The following is a 22,554-nucleotide window of genomic DNA, read 5'->3' as shown; positions in this document are numbered from 1 at the left end:
GGTAGCCCAGCTACACTGCGATCTTTGGTTACACTGTTGCAGCCAATATCACTGTGTTGCCAAATTATGTCTCACATTCACATTTGTCTGGTAAATTTGCTTTGTGTTAAAGGAAACCTGTCACCTCCAACAAACATCCCAAGCCGGCAGCAGTACCTGAGAGTAGCCAGCAGCATGTTTGTAACAATCATTTTCTTCCTGCAGGCAGATGAAGCAGAAGCTGTAAAAACGATCTTTAATCCCCTTGCCGGCGCATCTCTAGTCAGGATTGAAGTCACAGGGGCAGCGGCCTCCTTGCTTCAAGTCACGGTAACCACGCCCCCTTCCATGCCCCTTCGCTGTGATTGACAGTGCTTATGCACGACAGTTCAGCTGGCTTTGCCGAACTGCCGGCTGTCAGTCACAGGGAAGGGGGCGTGGTTACCGTGACTTGAAGCAAGGAGGCCGCTGCCTCCATGACTTCAAGCCTGACTAGAGAAGGGCGCCTGCAAGGGATTAAAGAACGTTTTTACAGCTTCTGCTTCATCTGAGTGCAGGAAGAAGATGAACGTTACAAACATGCTGCTGGCTACTCTAAGGTACTGCTGCCGGCTTGGGATGTTGGTTGGCGGTGACAGGTTCCCTTTAAGGAATCACATAGCCTCATCAATTTCAGATGCTGATCTGGAATAAAAGGGTTAAAATGCTTTACTTTTCCAACACTCCTATATCGCTGTGGCACGTCCTCTCGATTTGTAACTCAATTTAAGGGATTTACATGTATTGATTCCAAAGCAGTTTTGATTGAACTATTGTCAGATTTTGAAACGTCTCAAATCTATTAGGACAATAGAAGACCGAGAGGGAGAAGAAACGCATTAGAAGAGATTTTTCTTCTTGTAATCGGAAAATGCTGTAAACAGGAGTGTTAAGCGAGTCATCCATCATATCGGGCACAGCAGAAGGACACATACAATGTAATCCATCAATTACCTTATGAAGCGTTCAAGAAAAATAATTACCAAATCAAAGGCATTTTTTTTTATAATAGTTCAGAGCTCGTACAGCCAGGCCTGGGATCCATAGATAGGAGGATGGGGTCACTGCTGTAGGAGATTGTCATTCATTGTTCTTCTCATTTCAATAAAAGGAATACAAGTGACCAGCATGTGGCCAGCTGGGAGATAGTGAAGCTCCATGTCTGAATAGCAATAGTCTTAAATGATTAAAGGGGTTCTGCACTTTGTTTAAACTGATGATCTATCCTCTGGATAGATCATCGGCGACTGATCGGCGGGAGCCCGACACCCGGGCTACTACTGGAGCGCCGCTGCCTTCTCAAACAGCTGATCGGCGGGGGTCCCGGGTGTCGGACCCCCGCCGATTAGATGCTGATGATCTATCCAGAGGATAGATCATCAGTTTAAACAAAGTGCAGAACCCCTTTAAAGGGGATGTATCACTGAAATGTTTTACTACTACTTAAAGGAGACACATCTCCTCTTTTTCTAATCTGTTTTTATTTTCTGAATGCAGATTTTTATTACCTCCTAAACATAATTATGGGACTGCCATCTTGCCTCACAGCATTTAGAGATATACTTTACGGCAGCCCCATGGGCCATAGACACAGTGGTCAGGGGGAGACCTCATTGACTTCTATGGGAGAGTTTTCTAGGCATGCTATGTGACCTGTACGAAGGGCATTGTACAAGGAAGGAATAGATAAGCTTTGACAATCACCTATTGTGAATGGTGGATCCTCTGCTATCTATATATAGGTGATATCAGTCATTGTAATCCTGCCTGTGATGATAATGATGAAAAGCGATCTGTACAGACAAGAAGTGGCGTCTATTATAAGGATTAGCAGCTAGTGTGAAATCTGTAGTAGCTTATTTTTTATAGATAGTGACATGAAAAATTTAAAATAACATCACAAAAATGTATTTAAAAAATGATTTAAACATGGAGGCACACTACACACAATAAACCAAATCATAACTTATCAATACTTAACAAGAAATAAAAAACAGCAGGCTCAAGGTTGGATAAAAAAGGCTGCAATGCTTTATTATGAGATACCCATTAAATTACCATAATATTCATTACTCAATAAATTAGCATAAATAAATAATTAACCATTAAAAACCCCAATCCACTCAGGTGTAGCTGAGTGATAAATCCCACACGCCATGCCTTAGAAAGGTGAGGCCCCCCACAAGCATTGCAGCCCTTTCTCAACAGCGCCCTGCAATCCTAAATTAAAAATGTAAATTCCAATTTCGGACAGGTGCACATTATCCGACCTAAAAAGACCTACAACCCATCCTTCCAGGTCAACGTGCCTGTAAGACATTCCGCCAAGCAAAGGCATGAACTTATCCATGGCTCTATTAACGCTTTTACAAATTTTTTCACAAAAGGAATATTCTTTAAATGACCAAACCAAGCGAGGCACTATTTCAGAAAATACCAAAAAAGTGTCTGGCAACATACATCTCAATAGCGACAAATCCCACTTCATTTTCCATAATAACATACACGTTTTAATTTTGCCCAAATCATTCCCACCCACATGTGAAGATAAAAGCGAGATAGGAGGCAGCGCCTCATGTGTGGTATTGTCTAATAATAGGTGCAAGAGATAAATAAAAACTCTTACCAGAAGATGTTGTGAAGAGTCACAACACCTATATGAAGCATGTGCTGATTTTCCCGATCAGCGTGCGGGGTGCCTGCGCTGCTGCCTAGGTTCCAGCCCCGTGCCTTGGAAGCATTCGTCGGGGAGAAGTGAGTTGCAGAAGAAGAAAGAAGATGAACCTTTGGATGGCGCTGTCAGCAGGAGTCAGAAGCCGGTATGTATTGATAACACAATACTTTTTTTATTTGCAGTCAACGCGTTTCAGGGGCGGAGAGCCCCCTTCATCAGGACAGTATACAATATAAAACAGCATTCACATGCGGCGGTTGAGGCCAAACAGAGGTGGAGCAAGGGGAGGGGGGGGGGCGGGGAGTGGGTGTGTATATAAAACTATAGAGAGTTGTGGACGGGCACTCCGCTGTTTACTGATCCTTTAAACATATATATGGAATGGACCCGATGTGTTTTTGGAACGAGAAAATAGAGTAGTTATATATTGGGTTGCTCTAGGATATAGCAATGCTGTAATGGTTAAAGATTGGGCCGTATTTAGATTGCTTTAGGAGGGATCGGTATATACCGATCCGTCCTCAAGCAATCTAAATACGGCCCAAATCTAAATACGGCCCAATCTTTAACCATTACAGCATTGCTATATCCCAGAGCAACCCAATATATAACTACTCTATTTTCTCGTTCCAAAAACACATCGGGTCCATTCCATATATATATTTAAAGGATCAGTAAACAGCGGAGTGCCCGTCGACAACTCTCTATAGTTTTATATACACACCCACTCCCCGCCCCCCCCCCTCCCCTTGCTCCACCTCTGTTTGGCCTCACGCGCCTTTTTTTAGTTCAAATAACCGCCGCATGTGAATGCTGTTTTATATTGTATACTGTCCTGATGAAGGGGGCTCTCCGCCCCTGAAACGCGTTGACTGAAAATAAAAAAAGTATTGTGTTATCAATACATACCGGCTTCTGACTCCTGCTGACAGCGCCATCCAAAGGTTCATCTTCTTTCTTCTTCTGCATCCCACCCACATGTAAAATTAAAATGTTAGGATGAGGCCACGTAAAACACTGCTCCATCCCATCCCTCATACCCTGCCAAAACACTTGCAAAGATGAGCAATCGAAAGATAAGTTCTCAGTGTACGTTCTCTTCTCTGCTCTCTTCTGTGCCCAGAATACATACGAATGGCCAATAATCCAAACAATTATATGACTTCCTGAAAAAATAGAAAGTAATTTAGTCTGGTAATAATAAATCCGGCCTAACATATAATCTAGCTCTATGAGAATCCCAACGACCTATCCTTTTGATGACAGCTTCATCCAACCCGAACCTAGCTGCCTCAGTCGCTGCACTAATTCTAAACGAATGTGAAGAAATTTTAAAAGAGCTCAGCCCAAGCGCCATCAAGCATTTCTTAAGTACTGAACTAAATTGAAATTTAGTCAGGGGGAAACCATTCTTCTGAATTAGAAAGGGGCCCGGACCAAAAGGACGAACCGCAAGCCAAGCACAAACCATAGCGACTGGACAAAGTGAAGCACCCACCCACTCGTTCAACCTTATAATTCTGCCCCTCCCATATTGATCAGTCTTAGAAGGCTTCAATAAAATTTAAACAAAACCAGTATTAACTACCACCTCTGACACGAGTTGGAGGTCCCAGGAGAGACACATAAGAGTTTATTGCATAAACAAAAACCAGGGAAGGCAGCAAAGACAAAACATGAGCTATATGTACCGTCAGCACAGTGGGAGAAAACCCCCACTGCGCAACTGTCTAGTAATACTCCAGAGGGGCGGGACTAAGCAACTCCTGGTATTCACTAGAGCCCTAGATGGTAGGGTTAGACTTTGCCACAGGAAGTTGCCAGGGTCCACTCTGGAGCGTGAACTAGACAGTGACAGCAGGAACAAATGGACAACAGGTACCAGAAGGTACCGACGGCACATAGGCAAACATAACAGACAGGCAAATACAAAACAGGGCAACTAATAACACAAGCAGAAATACATAGCAAGGAAACAGGAGTGACAATGAGCAGAGAAAGACTTGCTCCACCAGTGGTATACTGCATGGCCTTGCGCATAGCACTCTGCAGCTAGGCGCTTGCTGAACCGAGACATATGAATAACAAACATAAGTAACTAAAACATAACTGGCAGAACAGATAACAGAAAGACAGGAAAAAGGACGTCAAAGAAGACGGGAAAGGACATAAATGAACAAGTAGGGAAACCCACAGAGCACAGACAGACAGACACGGATCCCATGGGTCAGCAGCATGGGAGAGAGAGTACAAACCAGGAGCAGGACAAGACAACACACACCAGGAGAGCTGACCCAGAACTGAGGAAACCTCAGCCTTATATACAGGTTCCATGGGTGCAGCAGAGAAGCCACACCCATGGAGCAGACAGAGGATTAACTCTTAATTGGAACACAGGGGAGTTAACCCATACAGAACCACAAATAGCACACAGAAACAAAACTTCAGCGAGGAGCGCCGAACGAGCAAGGACGGAAGGTCACAGCCAGAGGTAACGACTGTGACAACCTCCTCCACTTTTAAACCAGAACATACAGAACGGCTGGCGGAAACCAATTCACTAATCCTTAACGCTGCAAAAAAGGCTAAAATAAAACTCGTCCGAAAAAGCAACACTTCAAATGAATCCAAACAAACGGAAGACAAAATTTCATACAAACTCCTCAATAATTCAACTGATATTGGTCTCCTGTTATCAATACCCGAGAAACTTTTACGGTAACCTTTCAGCATTTGTTTAATAGGAAAATAAGCTAATAACGGTTTCTTACCTGACAACTTATGAAAAAACGAAATTCCTGCAATCGTCAAAAGTTTCTTTTAAATAGACTAGCCATAAATAACATACCACAACCAAGGTCATCAACTTCACTGGGCAATGAATTAGAGAATAATACCCAGTCCCGCAATGCGGCTGCATAAGCAAGCCATGTTTTTTCTGCTACCGACTGTTTGATCGACTCTGAAATCAATCCCATAACAGATCCCAAAGATGGCGAGGGCACGGCATTCCCTCCAACTCCGCTTCTGGTGCTAGTTCCCGAAATCTGCCAAACTGGAAACGAGATAGAGAATCCGCTAAAATATTATATTTACCTTGAACATATTTAGCCTTAACCCAAATATTAAGCTTCAAACAACATAGCACAAAATGTCTCAGCAATTTAACTACTAAATCACACTTTGATGACAGTGTATTGATTGCAAATACCACGCCTTTATTATCTGTATTTACCAAAATCCTTCTATTCCTAAAATGACTTCCCCATAAAACAATTGAGACAAGAACCGGAAAAAATTCTAGAAGCACAATATTACGAGTTACCCCATTGTCACTCCAGGAAGATGGCCACGCCTCTGCCGACCTCCTGCCATCCCAATACGCACCATAACCACAGCTACCAGCTGCGTCTGTGACTAAACCCAGAGCATCCTTCTCCACAAACTCCTCTTGCCAGCAATTTGATCCATTAAAATTCTCAAAAAATTCCAAAATTCTCAAAAAAGATCATCTTTAATACCGGAAGCCAAATGATAACCCAGGGGCGACACTTCACAAACCATTGCTTCCTTGACACACACCTCATTAACTCCAAAACCTTTTTCCAACACTGGCCTTGAACTAACTGCAGCGTTGCTAGTAGCAACCTGCTTCTTATTATTAATCCATACGTCAGACGCTGTGTGGGCACCTGCCTGCTAGCAACCTCTGCCAGCAGCTTAACCAGCCCAGACAACAGCGTGGACTCAGACACAGACGATACATTGAAGCTCTCACCATCCATATGTTCCTCCTGGACCACACCAGAGGCTGTCTTCAATCTTCCATGGGGGCTCGGAGGTGGCTCAACCCCCAGAGGAGGGAGCCCCTCAACAAGCTGCCCCAAGATACTTTGGCTACTTGAAGGTCCCACACCGCTCCTTCCTTTTCTGACCCTTGAAGCAGGCGGATCACATGACCTTGTAGCTCCGCCCACTAGTCGGTGCTCCTCTGCGACATCCTCTCTGCTCCACTGAAGGCTGGCAACTCTGTGTCCTGTAGTCTTCCTGCCTGGCGGACCGATGCCGCGTCTTCTTGCTCCCACTTGCCGGTGCCCCGCCTCAGGAGGAGGAGTATAGGCGGTCCCAGACTTCCTAGCTCTTTTGACAGGAAGCGCCGACAACTCCCCCTCCCTCCGCTGACAGGCCGCCGCATCTTCTGCCGATACCAACGGCGCTGCTGGGCTCTCTTCTTCCAGCTCCACTGCCACCGGCGGCGCTTGACTTAAACAGCTCCTGAGCCATTCTTCACCGCCGGCGGACTCGGCTCTCAGGATCAGCTGCCAGAGTAAGTCTTCCAGGACGTCTTCAGCCGCAGGTCCAGCGCAGGTCACGATCCTCTTCAAACTGGCACCTCACTGCAGCGAAATACCGCAATATAAAGGTGCCAGTTTCCTGCCGCTACGCTCCCCAACAAATCAAGTTGCTGGATTTCTCCCCCAGCAACCGCGGACAGCCAATCAGGAGGGACCTGTATTCTTCCTTAGGACCACTTAAATCCGGCACAAACCGGTCTCAGGTAAAATTCTTCCTGAGGTAGATTTACCTGTGAAAATAAAAAGGGGGGGGGGAGAAGAAAAAGAGACACCAAAACCCCCAAAATAATATACTTAACCCTATATGTGTATGTGCCCCCATGTCTCCCCCAAGCTAGGCGCTCTGGGGGGCTTATCCAATAGATCATTTAACACATACAGGGCCAAACTAATCAAAACTGTCTAGCAGAAAAGCGGTCTTTGTTGCCCGCATTAACCTCTCAGTGCAGCCTTCATTTTATCAGAGCTGTTTAAGAAATAAATCTGAGCTCTCACTGGTTGCTATGGGCAGCAACAGCTTTTGTTTTGATAAATGAAGACCAGAGTATTCACAGTATATGCCATAAATGTATGATAGGTGCAGGTCCAAGGCAAGCTCCAGAGAAGTGGCCACCAACCTCTACATCCAGGCAGCAAATGAATGTGCACAGCTCCTTCCATTAAAGGGGTTTTCTAAGCCAGCCAATGACATCACTTTCATTGGTCACATTGTCTATGTGCTTGCCATAGCACTTACTGGAGCACAGCTGTTTCTTGAAACAGATTATTGATGGCAGTGCCAAGTGTCAGACCCCCACAGAAAAAAATATTGATGACATTTCTTGAGGATTCAAAAGTTTCCCAGTGAGCGAATGCAGACACCGTGTCCTCTGACAGTGACAACACTGAGGTATGGTGAGCCACTGTACTACATTCATTCTAAAGTTTTATGTGAATTGACTTTGGATGTTTCATCCGAAGTCGATTCGCTCATCCCTAATTTTCATATGAATGACGACGCTGAAATAATATTTTCTCCAGCGCCTCCACAACGGCATTCACAGGAGGGTGTCCCTGCCTCGCCAGGACAGGAAACCATTCAGAAGTTCAAGTTTAAAAGGCACATCCCTTTACCTGCTTCAGTTGTTGTTGTTGTTATTTCCTGTCCTCTTGGTCACATAGTAGCCTCTCCTGCTCATGTCAGGAACCTTTTCACTATAGCGCACGGCCTGTTTGGTTGCCCCAGAATGGGAGGTCCTGCGCAGAGGACAGAGGTATAAGGGGTCTCTGGCTCTCTTCTCCGTTATTTTTGGCATAAGTCCTTCCATGAAGGCAGCTCCGGGCATCCGTTGTAACTATGGCCTGTTGCTGACGAACGAGGGATCCGAAGAGCATGCATCCGAACAGGCCTGGGTTCTCTGGGCGCAAGAATCCTGTTTCCTGGCTCTGATACTTCACTTCCGGACTGGATGACGTCGGAGGCCGGGCGGATATTAAGGTGCCAGGAGGAAGAAGCATGGAGCATTCGGTGGTTTGGTCTGTTACCCTCTTACTAGGCACGCGTACCTCACCATGTTAGCTCCTTCTGACTCTTCTGATCTTCCCTGCAAGACTTTGGATCCTACTTCAGCCCAGAGTCTGGTAAGCCTCCTCCCATGCCTATTTTTGCTGTTTCTTAAGGTGTTGGGCACTATACATATAGTGATATATGAATCTTCCTGTAAAAAAAAGAAAAAATGCTTTTATTTCTTCCCCACTGGTGTTTGGTGCTGGGACTCCTTTCTTATGGTCCCTTCTGGCCCTGATTAGTTTTATTAGCATTCTTAAGGCAGAGAGACCAGCACCATTAAATCATCCAGGGAAGAAATTTGGTTGGAAAAAATGCACAATTTGCAAACACTTCCATCAAAATCAAAAAAGTCTCTATGTCCTAGATGCATGGAAAAAATAGTTACTGAGGAATCTCCTTCCTTCCTAGAGTCCATTAAAAGTCTCATTAAGGAAGAAGTGAAGGCTGTAGTGGATTTGAGATTACTTGCATCCTCTCCTTGGCAGTCTACCTCCCACAGATCACAGGCCTCAGACTAGTTGGGTTAACCGGACTCAGATGAAGAAGAGATTTTCTCAGATATAAATTCTGAATCATCAGAGGATTGCCTCTTCTTTTGCAAATGTTTAATGAATCTTGGAGGAGTGGTTCACTCCCCCCCCTCCTTGAGGGAGGCCTCCATTTCCTTAATCCTGAAGAAAGATAAAGATAAGACAGAGGAGGGGGCGTATCGCCCTATTTCGCTACTTAACACCGATTACAAGATACTAGCGAAAGTGCTTGCAAATAGACTAAGGGGGGTTGTTCACCGTCTGATCCATCCGGATCAGACGGGTTTTATCCCAAAACGAGACATACAATCGAATATCTGCAGGGCTTTTCTAAATGTATATGTTGGGAAGGGGGAGGATCGCTCCATCCTGTCTTTGGATGCAGAGAAGGCCTTTGACAGGGTGGAGTGGCCCTTCCTGTGGGCGACTTTGGATAAAATGAACTTGGGCGAACATTTCATTAAATGGATACAGTTACTTTATTCAGATTCTAGGGCCAGGGTTAAGATAAACGGGATTGACTCGGAACAGCTCCCCCTACAGCGAGGTACTCGACAGGGTTGTCCCCTTTCACCTCTGATATTTGCCCTAGCTCTGGAACCTCTCGCCTGTAAAATCCGGCAGTCTAGTCAGATTGTAGGATTTGGAGGGAGAGGAGAGGAAGATAGGATTAGTCTATACGCGGACGACATTCTCGTATTTCTGAGGCAGGGATTGAAGGCCGTTACACCTGTAATGAATATATTGAGAGAATATGGGGCGATATTGGGGTATAAAGTAAACTGTGATAAATCTGAACTTCTACCTCTGGTTCGAGTGCCCCCTGATAGGTCCTTAGGCATTAAGGTTCTTGGATTAAATGACTCCATCCGATACCTGGGTATAGCATAAGCGCGGACTTGTCCCGATATAACTCCTTAAATATAACTCCCATGATTAATAAGATCAGGGAGAAGATCCGGTCCTGGCAGAAGCTGCCTTTGTCACAGGAGGAAAGGATTGCATTGATTAAGATGGTGGTCCTCCCTATTGCATTATACCCTTTGACAGCATGCCCGATATGGATTGATGATTCCACTTTTGGGTTAGTGGACAAATTGATGAACGACTTAATCTGGGGGAGGGGAAGGGTTAGGATTAAGCAAAAATATCTTTGTATATCGGAGAGAAGGGGTGGCCTTTCCCTTCCATTCCTCCAGGGATATTATATTGCAGCACAGATAAAGTGGTGTCTGGGAGGGGGGAGGGCACAAAGTCAGGCCGCTTTGCTGTTGGGTATCCTTTCAAGGGATTTCCAGGGGCCATATGGGGACATTTTTTCTGTCTTGGAGACTGGCCATTTGGACATGAGGAAAAAACAATGTTTGATTAGTGATACACTAAACAAGGTTTGGAATAAGATAAAAAAATAAAAAAAATAAAGGATCAGCGTCAAGTAAAGCTACTATTGCAAGATGGATAAAAAGTACTATTGATTTCTGGTATTTTAAAAAGGTTTAAAGGCTCACTCTACTCGAGCTGTTTCAGCCTCATGGGCAGAAAATGCCTTTACGTCAGTTGAACAGATCTGCAGAGCAGCTACATGGGCAAATCCAAACACCTTCTTTGAATTATTAAATTAGATGTTCTTCATAACCATGATTTATCTTTTGGTCGTAAGGTGTTATCGGCTGCGGTCCCACCCTAAGGTACTTATGTTTCTCGGATAAACCATCTGTGAGCACCATTGTGGAGGCACCGGGGAAAAGGGTTAATTACTCTTACTGGTAATTGGATTTTCCAATAGCCTCCACATCAGCACTGAAGTTTCTCAACTCTTTTATGTTCCATGACCAATACTTGTAATTAGTTTTTTTTCTCAATACACTTTCTTTGCATTACTAACGAGTCCTATGTTATTAAGTGAAGCAAGTAAAGGGAGGGGGCCTTTTAAACATGAGCTTCTGCGTTGTTTCCTGTCCTGGGGAGATGATACACCCTCCTGTGAGTGCCGTTGTGGAGGCTATTGGAAAATCCAATTACCTGTAGGAGAAATTAACCCTTTTTCATAAGAGAAGCTAAACCTCTTGGTATATTTAGTAATTCTTGATTTGATAAAAGTTTTCTATCATATTCAGCATATAGGTACTGACATATATGATAGAAAACATCAATAACAGGACCACTTCCTTGACTTCAAAGCCCAGAAAGAGCAGGAATTTAAATGAATTTAATATCTTTTTAGAATAAAGACTATGTATCAATCTGCTCTGCTCCCCCTGCTCTATAACATGATGCCTGTAGCTTACATTGCATTTTCATGGTGACAGGTTCCCCTTAAAAAGTCAATACTAAGACTTGGCTATTTCCATTATAAGAAATGTCTTATAATGGATTACTGAAAAATTATGTTCTCTAAGGCTGGGTTCACACGGGCGAGATTTCCGGGCGGGTGCAATGCGTGAGGTGAACAGCCCCATTCACTTCTATGGGGCTGTGCACATGAGCGGTGATTTTCACACATCACTTATGCGTTGCGTGAAAATCGCAGCAAGTTCTAGATTGTGCGTTTATCACGCAACGCAGGCCCCATAGAAGTGAATAGGGCTGTGTGAAAATCGCAAGCATCCGCAAGCAAGTGTGGATGCGGTGCAATTTTCACGCATGGTTGCTAGGATGAAAGTCCATTCACTGTATTATTTTCCCTTATAACATGGTTATAAGGGAAAATAATAGCATTCTTTAATACAGAATGCTTAGTACAAGGTCAATTGAGGGTTAAAAAAAAAAAATTAACTCACCTCCTCCTCTTGATCGCGTAGTTGCCTATCTCTTCTTACTTCTTTAATCATGAGCTGCCCGCTAAAGGACCTGTGGTGACGTCACATCACATGGTCCAAACACATGGTCCATCACCGGATGGACGTCACCACTGCAGTGTTGGCCCTTCTTTTTCAGGACTTCTGCAATAGAGATGTTGCGGACATAAAATTTTCCGTTCGCGAACGGCGAACGCGAATTTTTGCTAAATGTTTGCGAACGGGCGAACCGCCATTGACTTCAATAGGCAGGTGAATTTTAAAACCCACAGGGACTCTTTCTAGCCACAGTAGTGATGGAAAAGTTGTTTCAAGGGAACTAACACCTGGACTGTGGCATGCCGGAGGGGGATCCATGGCCAAACTCCCATGGAAAATTACATAGTTGACGCAGAGTTGGTTTTAATCCATAAAGGGCATAAATCACCTAACAATCCTAAATTTTTTTGAACAACGTGGTTTAAAACATCCAGTGTGTGTATATGATCAGGTATGATGTTGTATCGATCAGGTAGTGTAAGGGTTACGCCCGCTTCACAGACATTGACAGACCAAACTCCCCTTTTAATGCACCGCAAACAACCGCAAACAGTCCATTTTCCCAACCGCAAACTCCCCATTTGCACAAGGTTGGATACCAAGCTAGCCATGTCCCGTTGATGTCATTGAAGGTTTCTTCCTCCACCCAGCCACGTACAACACCAAGGGTCCCCGAAAGGGGAATTGAATTGATTTTTCGAATGGAGAGATGGTTAAAAAACAGCTGGCTCCCTCCCCTTTGTTTGAATCCACGGTCACTGCGTCTGCGCCGTGCAATTTACTCTCACACCCAATATGAGTGGTATTTTCTGTAGTACTATTCTCATCAGTTTAATCCCTGTTACGTCCCCAATCTGGGGTCCATTTATAGCATAGATTTTTCGAACGGGGAGATGGTTAAAAAAACGCTGGCTCCCTCCCCTTTGTTTTAATCCACGGTCACTGCTTCTGCGCCGTGCAATTTACTGTCACACCCAATATGAGTGGTATTTTCTGTAGTACTATTCTCATCAGTTTAATCCCTGTTACGTCCCATATCAGGGATTGCTTTTTGTGAAAAAAAATTTGTCCGGGTACCTTCGACTGCCTTCACAGTGACAGACCAAACTCTGATACACCAAACTGAATTGATTTTAGGAATCGGGAGATGGAAAAAGCAGCTTGGTCGGTCCTCTTACTCCCAAGTTGGGGCACTGCGCGTGCACAGAGCAATGTGCTGTGACACCCTATATGAGTGGTGTCTTAACTAGTACTATTCCTATCAGTTTAATCCCTGTTACGTCCCCTATCCGGGGACGTGTGTCGAATTGATTAACCATTGTCGAATTAACGAACCATTACGACATCCTGAAATAATTTAGTTCTGAGCTCTGTACTTGCTTTGTATTGGAATTGATGGGGAATTTTTAAATTGTCTGCATTATATCTAATAAACTATTAAGAGACTTTATTATGATTTTTTTATTTTATTAAAAACCCATACAACTTAAAAAAAAAAGAAAATTAATGTTTTTTCTATGAAAAATTATCCAGCCGATCGCTTTTGGTCTGATCATAATGAAGCAACGGCCTTATCATCTGGGGTGTGGCAACATTGCCAACACACTCATAGAGGTGATGATCGCTTCATTGTGATACGCAAGCCCCTTCACCACAACAAGGTAACGATCACGAAGGGGAATTGACACTTGTATGTACCTTTTTTTTTTTTTGTTTTGTTTTTGCAGCCACAGTGCAGCACCAGAGGCCAGAAAAATTAGGCATGTACACATGCCTGAAAAATAATGATAATGTTGATGTTTTCCAGGCAGAAAGGTGACTAAAACATTGCGGCTTGAACCCTAGTTGGTGGCGGAGAATTCACGAAAGTCATCCGGTATGCAGACATTAAATACAGCAGCGGGGGGACCATTTTGAGGCCAAGGCATGTCATCAGGCCTTTTGTTAGTCAAACGTATACCCCACTGTCAGAACCTTCGGGATCCATGCCTCATTCATCTTAATGAAGGTGAGGTAATCAACACTTTTTTGACCGAGCCGACTTCTTTTGTCAGTGACAATGCCTCCTGCTGCACTGAAGGTCCTTTCTGACAGGACACTTGAAGCGGGGCAGGCCAGAAGTTCTATCGCAAACTGGGATAGCTCAGGCCACAGGTCAAGCCTGCACACCCAGTAATCAAGGGGTTCATTGCTCCTCAGAGTGTCGATATCTACAGTTAAGGCGAGGTAGTCTGTTACCTGTCGGTCGAGTCGTTCTCTAAGGCTGGATCCCGAAGGGCTGTGGCGATGTGTAGGACTGAAAAAGCTCTGCATGTCCTCCATTAACAACACATCTGTAAAGCGTCCTGTCCTTGCCGCCGTCGTGGTAGGAGGATTACTTTCACCTCTTCCCCAGTTAGATTCCCGTTGTGCTGTGACATCCCCCTTATAAGCTGTGTAAAGCATATTTTTGTGTTTGGTTTTGAACTGCTGCATCCTTTCTGACTTTCGGTAATTTGGTAACATTTCCGCCACTTTCTGCTTATACCGGGGGTCTAGGAGCGTGGCCACCCAGTACAGGTCGTTCTCCTTCATCCTTTTTATACAAGGGTCCCTCAACAGACATGACAGCATGAAAGACCCCATTTGCACAAGGTTGGATGCTGAGCTACTCATTTCCCGTTCCTCGTCCTCACTGATGTCATTGACGGTCTGTTCTTCCCCCCAGCCACGTACAACACCACGGGTCCCAGATAGGTGACAACGAGCACCCTGGGATGCCTGCTGTGGTTGGTCTTCCTCCTCCTCAAAGCCACATTCCTCCTCTGACTCCTCTTCCTCATACTCCTCTTGCAGCGTTGCCGCAGGTCCGGCAAGCGATGATGACAAGGCTGTTTCTGGTGGTGATGGTGACCACAACTCTTCCTCTTCACGCTCATATACAGCCTGATCCAGCACTCTTCGCAGGGCATGCTCCAGGAAGAAAACAAATGGGATGAGGTCGCTGATGGTGCCTTCGGTGCGACTGACTAGGTTTGTCACCTCCTCAAAAGGATGCATGAGCCTACAGGCATTGCGCATGAGCGTCCAGTAACGTGGCAAAAAAATTCAGGTGGTCCTAGCACCCCGGTCATACAAATCCTCGTTGACTGCTTTTTCTTGTTGGAGCAGGCAGTCGAACATTAGGAGTGTTGAATTCCAACGTGTCGGGCTGTCGCAAATCAAGCGCCTCACTGGCATGTTGTTTCGCCGCTGAATATCGGAAAAGTGTGCCATGGCCGCATAGGAACACCTGAAATGGCCACACACCTTCCTGGCCTGCTTGAAGACGTCCTGTAAGCCTGGATACTTAGACACAAAGCATTGTACGATGAGATTCAACACATGTGCCATGCACGGCACATGTGACAACTTGCCCAAATTCAATGCCGCCAACAAATTGCTTCCATTGTCACATACCACTTTGCCGATCTCCAGTTGGTGCGGGGTCAGCCACTGATCCACCTGTGCGTTCAGGGAGGACAGGAGTGCTGGTCCGGTGTGGCTCTCTGCTTTCAGGCAAGTCAACCCCAAGACAGCGTGATACTGTCGTATCCGGGATGTGGAATAGCCCCTGGGGAGCTGGGGGGATTCAGTTGATGTGCAGCCAGACGCCGCAGCAGAAGAGGACTCAGCCGAGGAGGTTATCGAAGAGGATGGAGTAAGAGGAGTAGAGGAGGTGGCAGTAGGCCTGCCTGCAAGTCGTGGCGGTGTCACCAACTCCGCTGCAGAGCCACGCATTCGATGCTTGTCATTTGTCAGCAGGTTTACCCAATGCTCAGTGTAGGTGATATACCTGCCCTGACCGTGCTTTGCAGACCAGGTATCAGTGGTCAGATGGACCCTTGCCCCAACACTGTATACCAGAGATGCCATGACTTTCTTTTCAAAAACTGAGTAGTGGTTTGGGATTGCCTTTTTTGAAAAAAAAATTCGTCTGGGTACCTTCCACTGTGGTGTCCCAATAGCGACACATTTTTTGAAGGCCTCAGACTCCACCAGCTGGTATGGTAAAAGCTGGCGGGCTAAGAGTTCCTTCAAGCCAGCTGTCAGACGCCGGGCAAGGGGGTGACTCTGTGACATTGGCTTCTTACGCTCAAACATTTCCTTGACAGACACCTGCCTGTGGGCAGATGAGATGGAACTGCTGAAGGTGAGCGGCGGAGTGGCGGGTGGTTGAGAGGGGGCAAGGAGGACAGCAGTGGTTGACGTGGCTGAAGTTGCTGGGCCAGGAGGAGGATGGTGGCTTTGAGTTTGTGTGCTGCTTGTACTCATGTGTTGATCCCATTGGCGTTTGTGATGTGAGATCATGTGCCTTTGCAAAGCAGTTGTACCGAGTCGGGTGTTGGACTTCCCACGACTCAGTTTCTTTTGGCATAGGTTGCAAATGGCATTGCTGTTATCAGAGGCAGACACACAAAAAAAAAGCCACACTGCTGAGCTTTGCAATGACGGCATTTTGGTGGTGGCAACAGCATGCGTTGATTGGCGTGCTGTCTGGCTGACCCCGGGTGCCGATACATGCTGTCTGACTGTGCCACTAGCTCCTTGTGACGACCTCCCCCTGCTTCCAACTCGTCTCCTCCTTCTCTCTGTCTCCCCTTCTGAACTTTTCCCCTCTTCTTCTGCTCTTCGAGCAGGCACCCATCGTCATCATCAACCACTTTACTTGTATCTGACACCTCAGCAAAGGAAGCAGCAGTGGGTACAACGTCATCATCATCATCATCATCACACTGTACGTCCATGTGTGTAATCCTGCCTGACTGAGACATATCCCTGTTATCTACATCCTCTGGCAATAATAGTTGCGCATCACTAATTTCATCCAACTGATGTGTAAATAACTCCTCTGACAGATCAAGTGAAGCGGCTGTGGTGCTAGTGTTGGTGGTGGCGGCAGGCGGGCGAGTGGTAACTTGAGAGGTGCCCGAAGCTAAGCTGGAGGAGGATGGTGCGTCAAGGTTCTTAGCGGAAGCTGTTGAATATTGGGTGTCCTGTGTAAGCCAGTCAACTATTTTCTCTGAATTTTTCGGGTTCAGGGTATGTGGCCTCTGAAAACTGGGCATTATTCCAGGGCCAGTGGAAATCACAGCACCACGACCACGACGGCCCCTGCGGGGTGGCCTGCCTCTGCCTGTCATTTTTTTTTTAGATAAGTGGTACTATGCGTGCAAGGTACTGAGCCACCCTATATAAGTGGTGGGCAGTGGGCACAGTACAGTCTGTGTGGGCCTGACACACACTGGCTTGCAACTGCGATTATATTTATTACAGAGAAATAATAAATTGACTTTAGTTTTATCTGCAAGGTATTGTGACACCCTGTAACTGTATGAGTGGTGGCCTGGCCAGTGGCCACAGTACAGTCTGTGGGCCAGACACTCACTGGCTTGCAACTGCGATTATATCACAGAGAAAAAATGTATTGCCTTTTTTTTTTATCTGCAAGGTATTGTGACACCCTGTATGAATAGTGTGCACACAGTACAGTCTGTGAGCCTGCAGCCTCTCACACACGGGCAGGCAACTGCAATATATATATATATATATATATATATATATATATATACTGCTCAAAAAAATAAAGGGAACACAAAAATAACATCCTAGATCTGAATTAATTAAACATTCTTCTGAAATACTTTGTTCTTTACATAGTTGAATGTTCTGACAACAAAATCACACAAAAATAAAAAAATGGAAATCAAATTTTTAACCCATGGAGGTCTGGATTTGGAGTCACACTCAAAATTAAAGTGGAAAAACACACTACAGGCTGATCCAACTTTGATGTAATGTCCTTAAAACAAGTCAAAATGAGGCTCAGTAGTGTGTGTGGCCTCCACGTGCCTGTATGACCTCCCTACAATGCCTGTGCATGCTTCTGATGAGGTGGCGGACGGTCTCCTGAGGGATCTCCTCTCAAACCTGGACTATAGCATCTGCCAACTCCTGGACAGTCTGTGGTGCAACGTGACGTTGGTGGATAGAGCGAGACATGATGTCCCAGATGTGCTCAATTGGATTCAGGTCTGGGGAACGGACGGGCCAGTCCATAGCATCAATGCCTTCGTCTTGCAGGAACTGCTGACACACTCCAGCCGCATGAGGTCTATCATTGTCTTGCAATAGGAGGAACCCAGGGCCAACCGCACCAGCATATGGTCTCACAAGGGGTCTGAGGATCTCATCTCGGTACCTAATGGCAGTCAGGCAACTCTGGTGAGCACATGGAGGGCTGTGTGGCCCTCCAAAGAAATGCCACCCCACACCATTACTGACCCAATGCCAAACCGGTCATGCTGGAGGATGTTGCAGGCAGCAGAATGTTCTCCACGGCGTCTCCAGACTCTGTCACATCTGTCACATGTGCTCAGTGTGAACCTGCTTTCATCTGTGAAGAGCAAAGGGCGCCAGTGGCGAATTTGCCAATCTTGGTGTTCTCTGGCAAATGCCAAACGTCCTGCACGGTGTTGGGCTGTAAGCACAACCCCCACCTGTGGACGTCGGGCCCTCATATCACCCTCATGGAGTCTGTTTCTGACCGTTTGAGCAGACACATGCACATTTGTGGCCTGCTGGAGGTCATTTTGCAGGGCTCTGGCAGTGCTCCTCCTGTTCCTCCTTGCACAAAGGCGGAGGTAGCGGTCCTGCTGCTGGGTTGTTGCCCTCCTACGGCCTCCTCCACATCTCCTGATGTACTGGCCTGTCTCCTGGTAGCGCCTCCATGCTCTGGACACTACGCTGACAGACACCGCAAACATTCTTGCCACAGCTCGCATTGATGTGCCATCCTGGATAAGCTGCACTACCTGAGCCACTTGTGTGGGTTGTAGACTCCGTCTCATGCTACCACTAGAGTGAAAGCACCGCCAGCATTCAAAAGTGACCAAAACATCAGCCAGGAAGCATAGGAACTGAGAAGTGGTCTGTGGTTACCACTCCAGAACCACTCCTTTATTGGGGGTGTCTTGCTAATTGCCTATAATTTCCACCTGTTGTCTATCCCATTTGCACAACAGCATGTGAAATTGATTGTCACTCAGTGTTGCTTCCTAAGTGGACAGTTTGATTTCACAGAAGTGTGATTGACTTGGAGTTACATTGTGTTGTTTAAGTGTTCCCTTTATTTTTTTGAGCAGTGTATATATATATATATATATATATATATATATATATATATATATATATACAGTACAGACCAAAAGTTTGGACACACCTTCTCATTCAAAGAGTTTTCTTTATTTTCATGACTGAAAATTGTAGATTCACACTGAAGGCATCAAAACTATGAATTAACACATGTGGAATTATATACATAACAAACAAGTGTGAAACAACTGAAAATGTGTCATATTCTAGGTTCTTCAAAGTAGCCACCTTTTGCTTTGATTACTGCTTTGCACACTCTTGGCATTCTCTTGATGAGCTTCAAGAGGTAGTCCCCTGAAATGGTTTTCACTTCACAGGTGTGCCCTGTCACGTTTAATAAGTGGGATTTCTTGCCTTATAAATGGGGTTGGGACCATCAGTTGCGTTGAGGAGAAGTCAGGTGGATACACAGCTGATAGTCCTACTGAATAGACTGTTAGAATTTGTATTATGGCAACAAAAAAGCAGCTAAGTAAAGAAAAACGAGTGGCCATCATTACTTTAAGAAATGAAGGTCAGTCAGTCAGCCGAAAAAAATTGGAAAACTTTGAAAGTAAGGGCTATTTGACCATGAAGGAGAGTGATGGGGTGCTGCGCCAGATGACCTGGCCTCCACAGTCAGCGGACCTGAACCCAATCGAGATGGTTTGGGGTGAGCTGGACCGCAGAGTGAAGGCAAAAGGGACAACAAGTGCTAAGCATCTCTGGGAACTCCTTCAAGACTGTTGGAAGACCATTTCAGGGGACTACCTCTTGAAGCTCATCAAGAGAATGCCAAGAGTGTGCAAAGCAGTAATCAAAGCAAAAGGTGGCTACTTTGAAGAACCTAGAATATGACATATTTTCAGGATGCTTTACTGTTGGCATGACACAGGACTGATGGTAGCGCTCACCTTTTCTTCTCCGGACAAGTCTTTTTCCAGATGCCCCAAACAATCGGAAAGAGGCTTCATCTGAGAATATGACTTTGCCCCAGTCCTCAGCAGTCCATTCACCATACTTTCTGCAGAAGATCAATCTGTCCCTGATGTTTTTTTTTTTAGAGAAGTGGCTTCTTTGATGCCCTTCTTGACACCAGGCCATCTTCCAAAAGTCTTTGCCTCACTGTGCGTGCAGATGCGCTCACACCTGCCTGCTGCAATTCCTGAGCAAGCTCTGCACTGGTGGCACTCCGATCCCGCAGCTGAATCCTCTTTAGGAGACGATCCTGGCGCTTGCTGGACTTTCCTGGACGCGGTGAAGCCTTCTCAACAAAAAATTGTTGATTGAGGTGCAATCTTAGTAGCCACAATATCCTTGCCTGTGAAGCCATTTTTATGCAATGCAATGATGGCTGCACGCGTTTCTTTGCAGGTCACCATGGTTAACAATGGAAGAACAATGATTTCAAGCATCACCCTCCTTTTAACATGTCAAGTCTGCCATTTTAACCCAAGCAGCCTGACATAATGATCTCCAGCCTTGTGCTCGTCAACATTCTCACCTGAGTTAACAAGACGATTACTGAAATGATCTCAGCAGGTGCTTTAATGACAGCAATGAAATGCAGTGAAAAGGTTTTTTTTGGGATTAAGTTAATTTTCATGGCAAAGAAGGACTATGCAATTCATCTGATCACTCTTCATAACATTCTGGAGTATATGCAAATTGCTATTATAAAAACTTAAGCAGCAACTTTTCCAATTTCCAATATTTATGTAATTCTCAAAACTTTTGGCCACGACTGTATATGCAATTTGCAACATTTTCAGGAACTTTAAAAAAAATGCATGCATTCTTTGACACCATTAATAAATCAATTGGGCCTCATTTATCATACTTGAGTTGTAAAGCTGACTTGCTCGCTTCTTAAACTGCTATAGAAAAAACCAGCATGGCAATTGGCTAATAATGCCAGTTTTCTGCTAAGTAATTGTGATAAATGGACCCTATACATTTCCATAGCTAATAGTCTATGCCACTTGGGTAAAGTATGATTATCAAATTTTTTTCAAATTATCAGCCCTCAAAGATAAAAGTATAATTATGTATGGCCACTTCACTGCCCAACAATCATCAGTACTTTACTACTTAGTTGCTGTTTTTAAAGGTATGTTCACAGTTTTTTTGGAGCAGGTTTTGAGGCAGATTTCCCTTCAGTCAAAGCCAGAAGTGGATCCAGCAAGAAGGAGTATATATCCTTCATTTTTATGTCCATTTTTTTAAATCCACTTTCGGCTTTGGCAGAAAAACCTGAAGGGAAATCTGTCCCACATCTGTGTGAACCTGCTATAAGAATTCAATATAAACTGCAAAACAAACATTCTAATAGGGAATATGTATGGACTTCCCTGCCAGGACTAATGAACTAGAAAAATTGCATACCTTGGTGTGGGCTCTGCTTGTCTCACTCTCTGTGCACGTTTCAATGCACTTTACAAGAAGCATAAAAGTTCACTTGAAGTCAACGAAAAATGAGATGACAAAAAGCATAGCGTCTTACTTTTAGAACTGGAGTTAGATGCGCCGATGTTATGGAGAGAGATGCGCCTCTTCGTAATCCTGACGGATCCACAGCCACCTTAGGCCTTTATTAAGACCAATGTCTAAAATGCCGGTCTTAATAAATGTGCCCCTTTGTTTTTTGTTATAAATTACACCAAATAGAATTATGTATTTTTTGTGTATAAATATTGTACAACTACTTTTTAGAATTTCACTAATTTGTATGTTAACATTGATGCATCTTACTCTTAGTGATGAATAAAGTAAGAATGCTGGAAGAAGGGGTGGCCAACAGAATCCAGATGTTGCTAAGATCAGAAATGCCCCCAGTTCAATTCAAACTCCTGGGTACACTAAGAATGTTGACTGATGGGCAAGGTAAACCAAAATAACTTGGCTTTTTTGTGTTTCAACTAGAAATTTTAAGTCCACTGACAAAATCTTTTTCCATCTGTTTCCAGTTTAAGATTAAATTGGAATGACTGTTTTTGGAAATTTTACAAAAGTGAAGAGGTTCCATATTAATAGTTATTGATGGCCTCTCTTTATGATATATTATATTAAATGTATCTAACCAGATCAATGGTCCAACCATCAAGGAGTTGTGTCTGTTAATGTAACTCATTTGTATTCTAGTCCCATATACTGTTGAACACAACTGGACCTGTACAAAGTCCAGGTTTAAGGTCCAGTGATGGTATGTAGCTTTCAAACTTGGTGTCCAACAGGTATCTGTTCGCAGTCAAGAAACAGTAAACGACTGAGCAAAATATTGATTGAATATTGACTATCTGGAGGAGGATGTGGGCTCTTATTTCTTAAAAGAGGATCTAAAAGAAGATACCAATTTGTTTAGCATTGAGTAGTTTGTTACTGGAAGTTACTTTTACCATTCAATACAAGTTGTATGCCTTTACATGTTTATAGGACAAGC

At 44.7% G+C, this 22,554-nt stretch overlaps 1 protein-coding gene across 5 annotated transcripts in view; it reads left to right on the top strand.

Annotated features, from left to right (window-relative positions):
• LOC121004861 (rap1 GTPase-GDP dissociation stimulator 1-like) overlaps positions 1-22,554 on the top strand; it is a 354,733-nt gene that overhangs the window by 324,094 nt on the left and 8,085 nt on the right. For all 5 annotated transcript variants that reach the window (XM_040437255.1, XM_040437258.1, XM_040437256.1 and 2 more), the window contains one exon: positions 21,873-21,998. In XM_040437255.1, the coding sequence (XP_040293189.1) occupies positions 21,873-21,998 (126 nt within the window). The remainder of the gene's footprint in view (positions 1-21,872; positions 21,999-22,554) is intronic.

The sequence above is a fragment of the Bufo bufo genome, chromosome 6, assembly GCF_905171765.1.
Source record: "Bufo bufo chromosome 6, aBufBuf1.1, whole genome shotgun sequence".
Lineage (NCBI taxonomy): Eukaryota > Metazoa > Chordata > Amphibia > Anura > Bufonidae > Bufo > Bufo bufo.
This window is presented reverse-complemented; position numbering and strand designations above follow the sequence as displayed.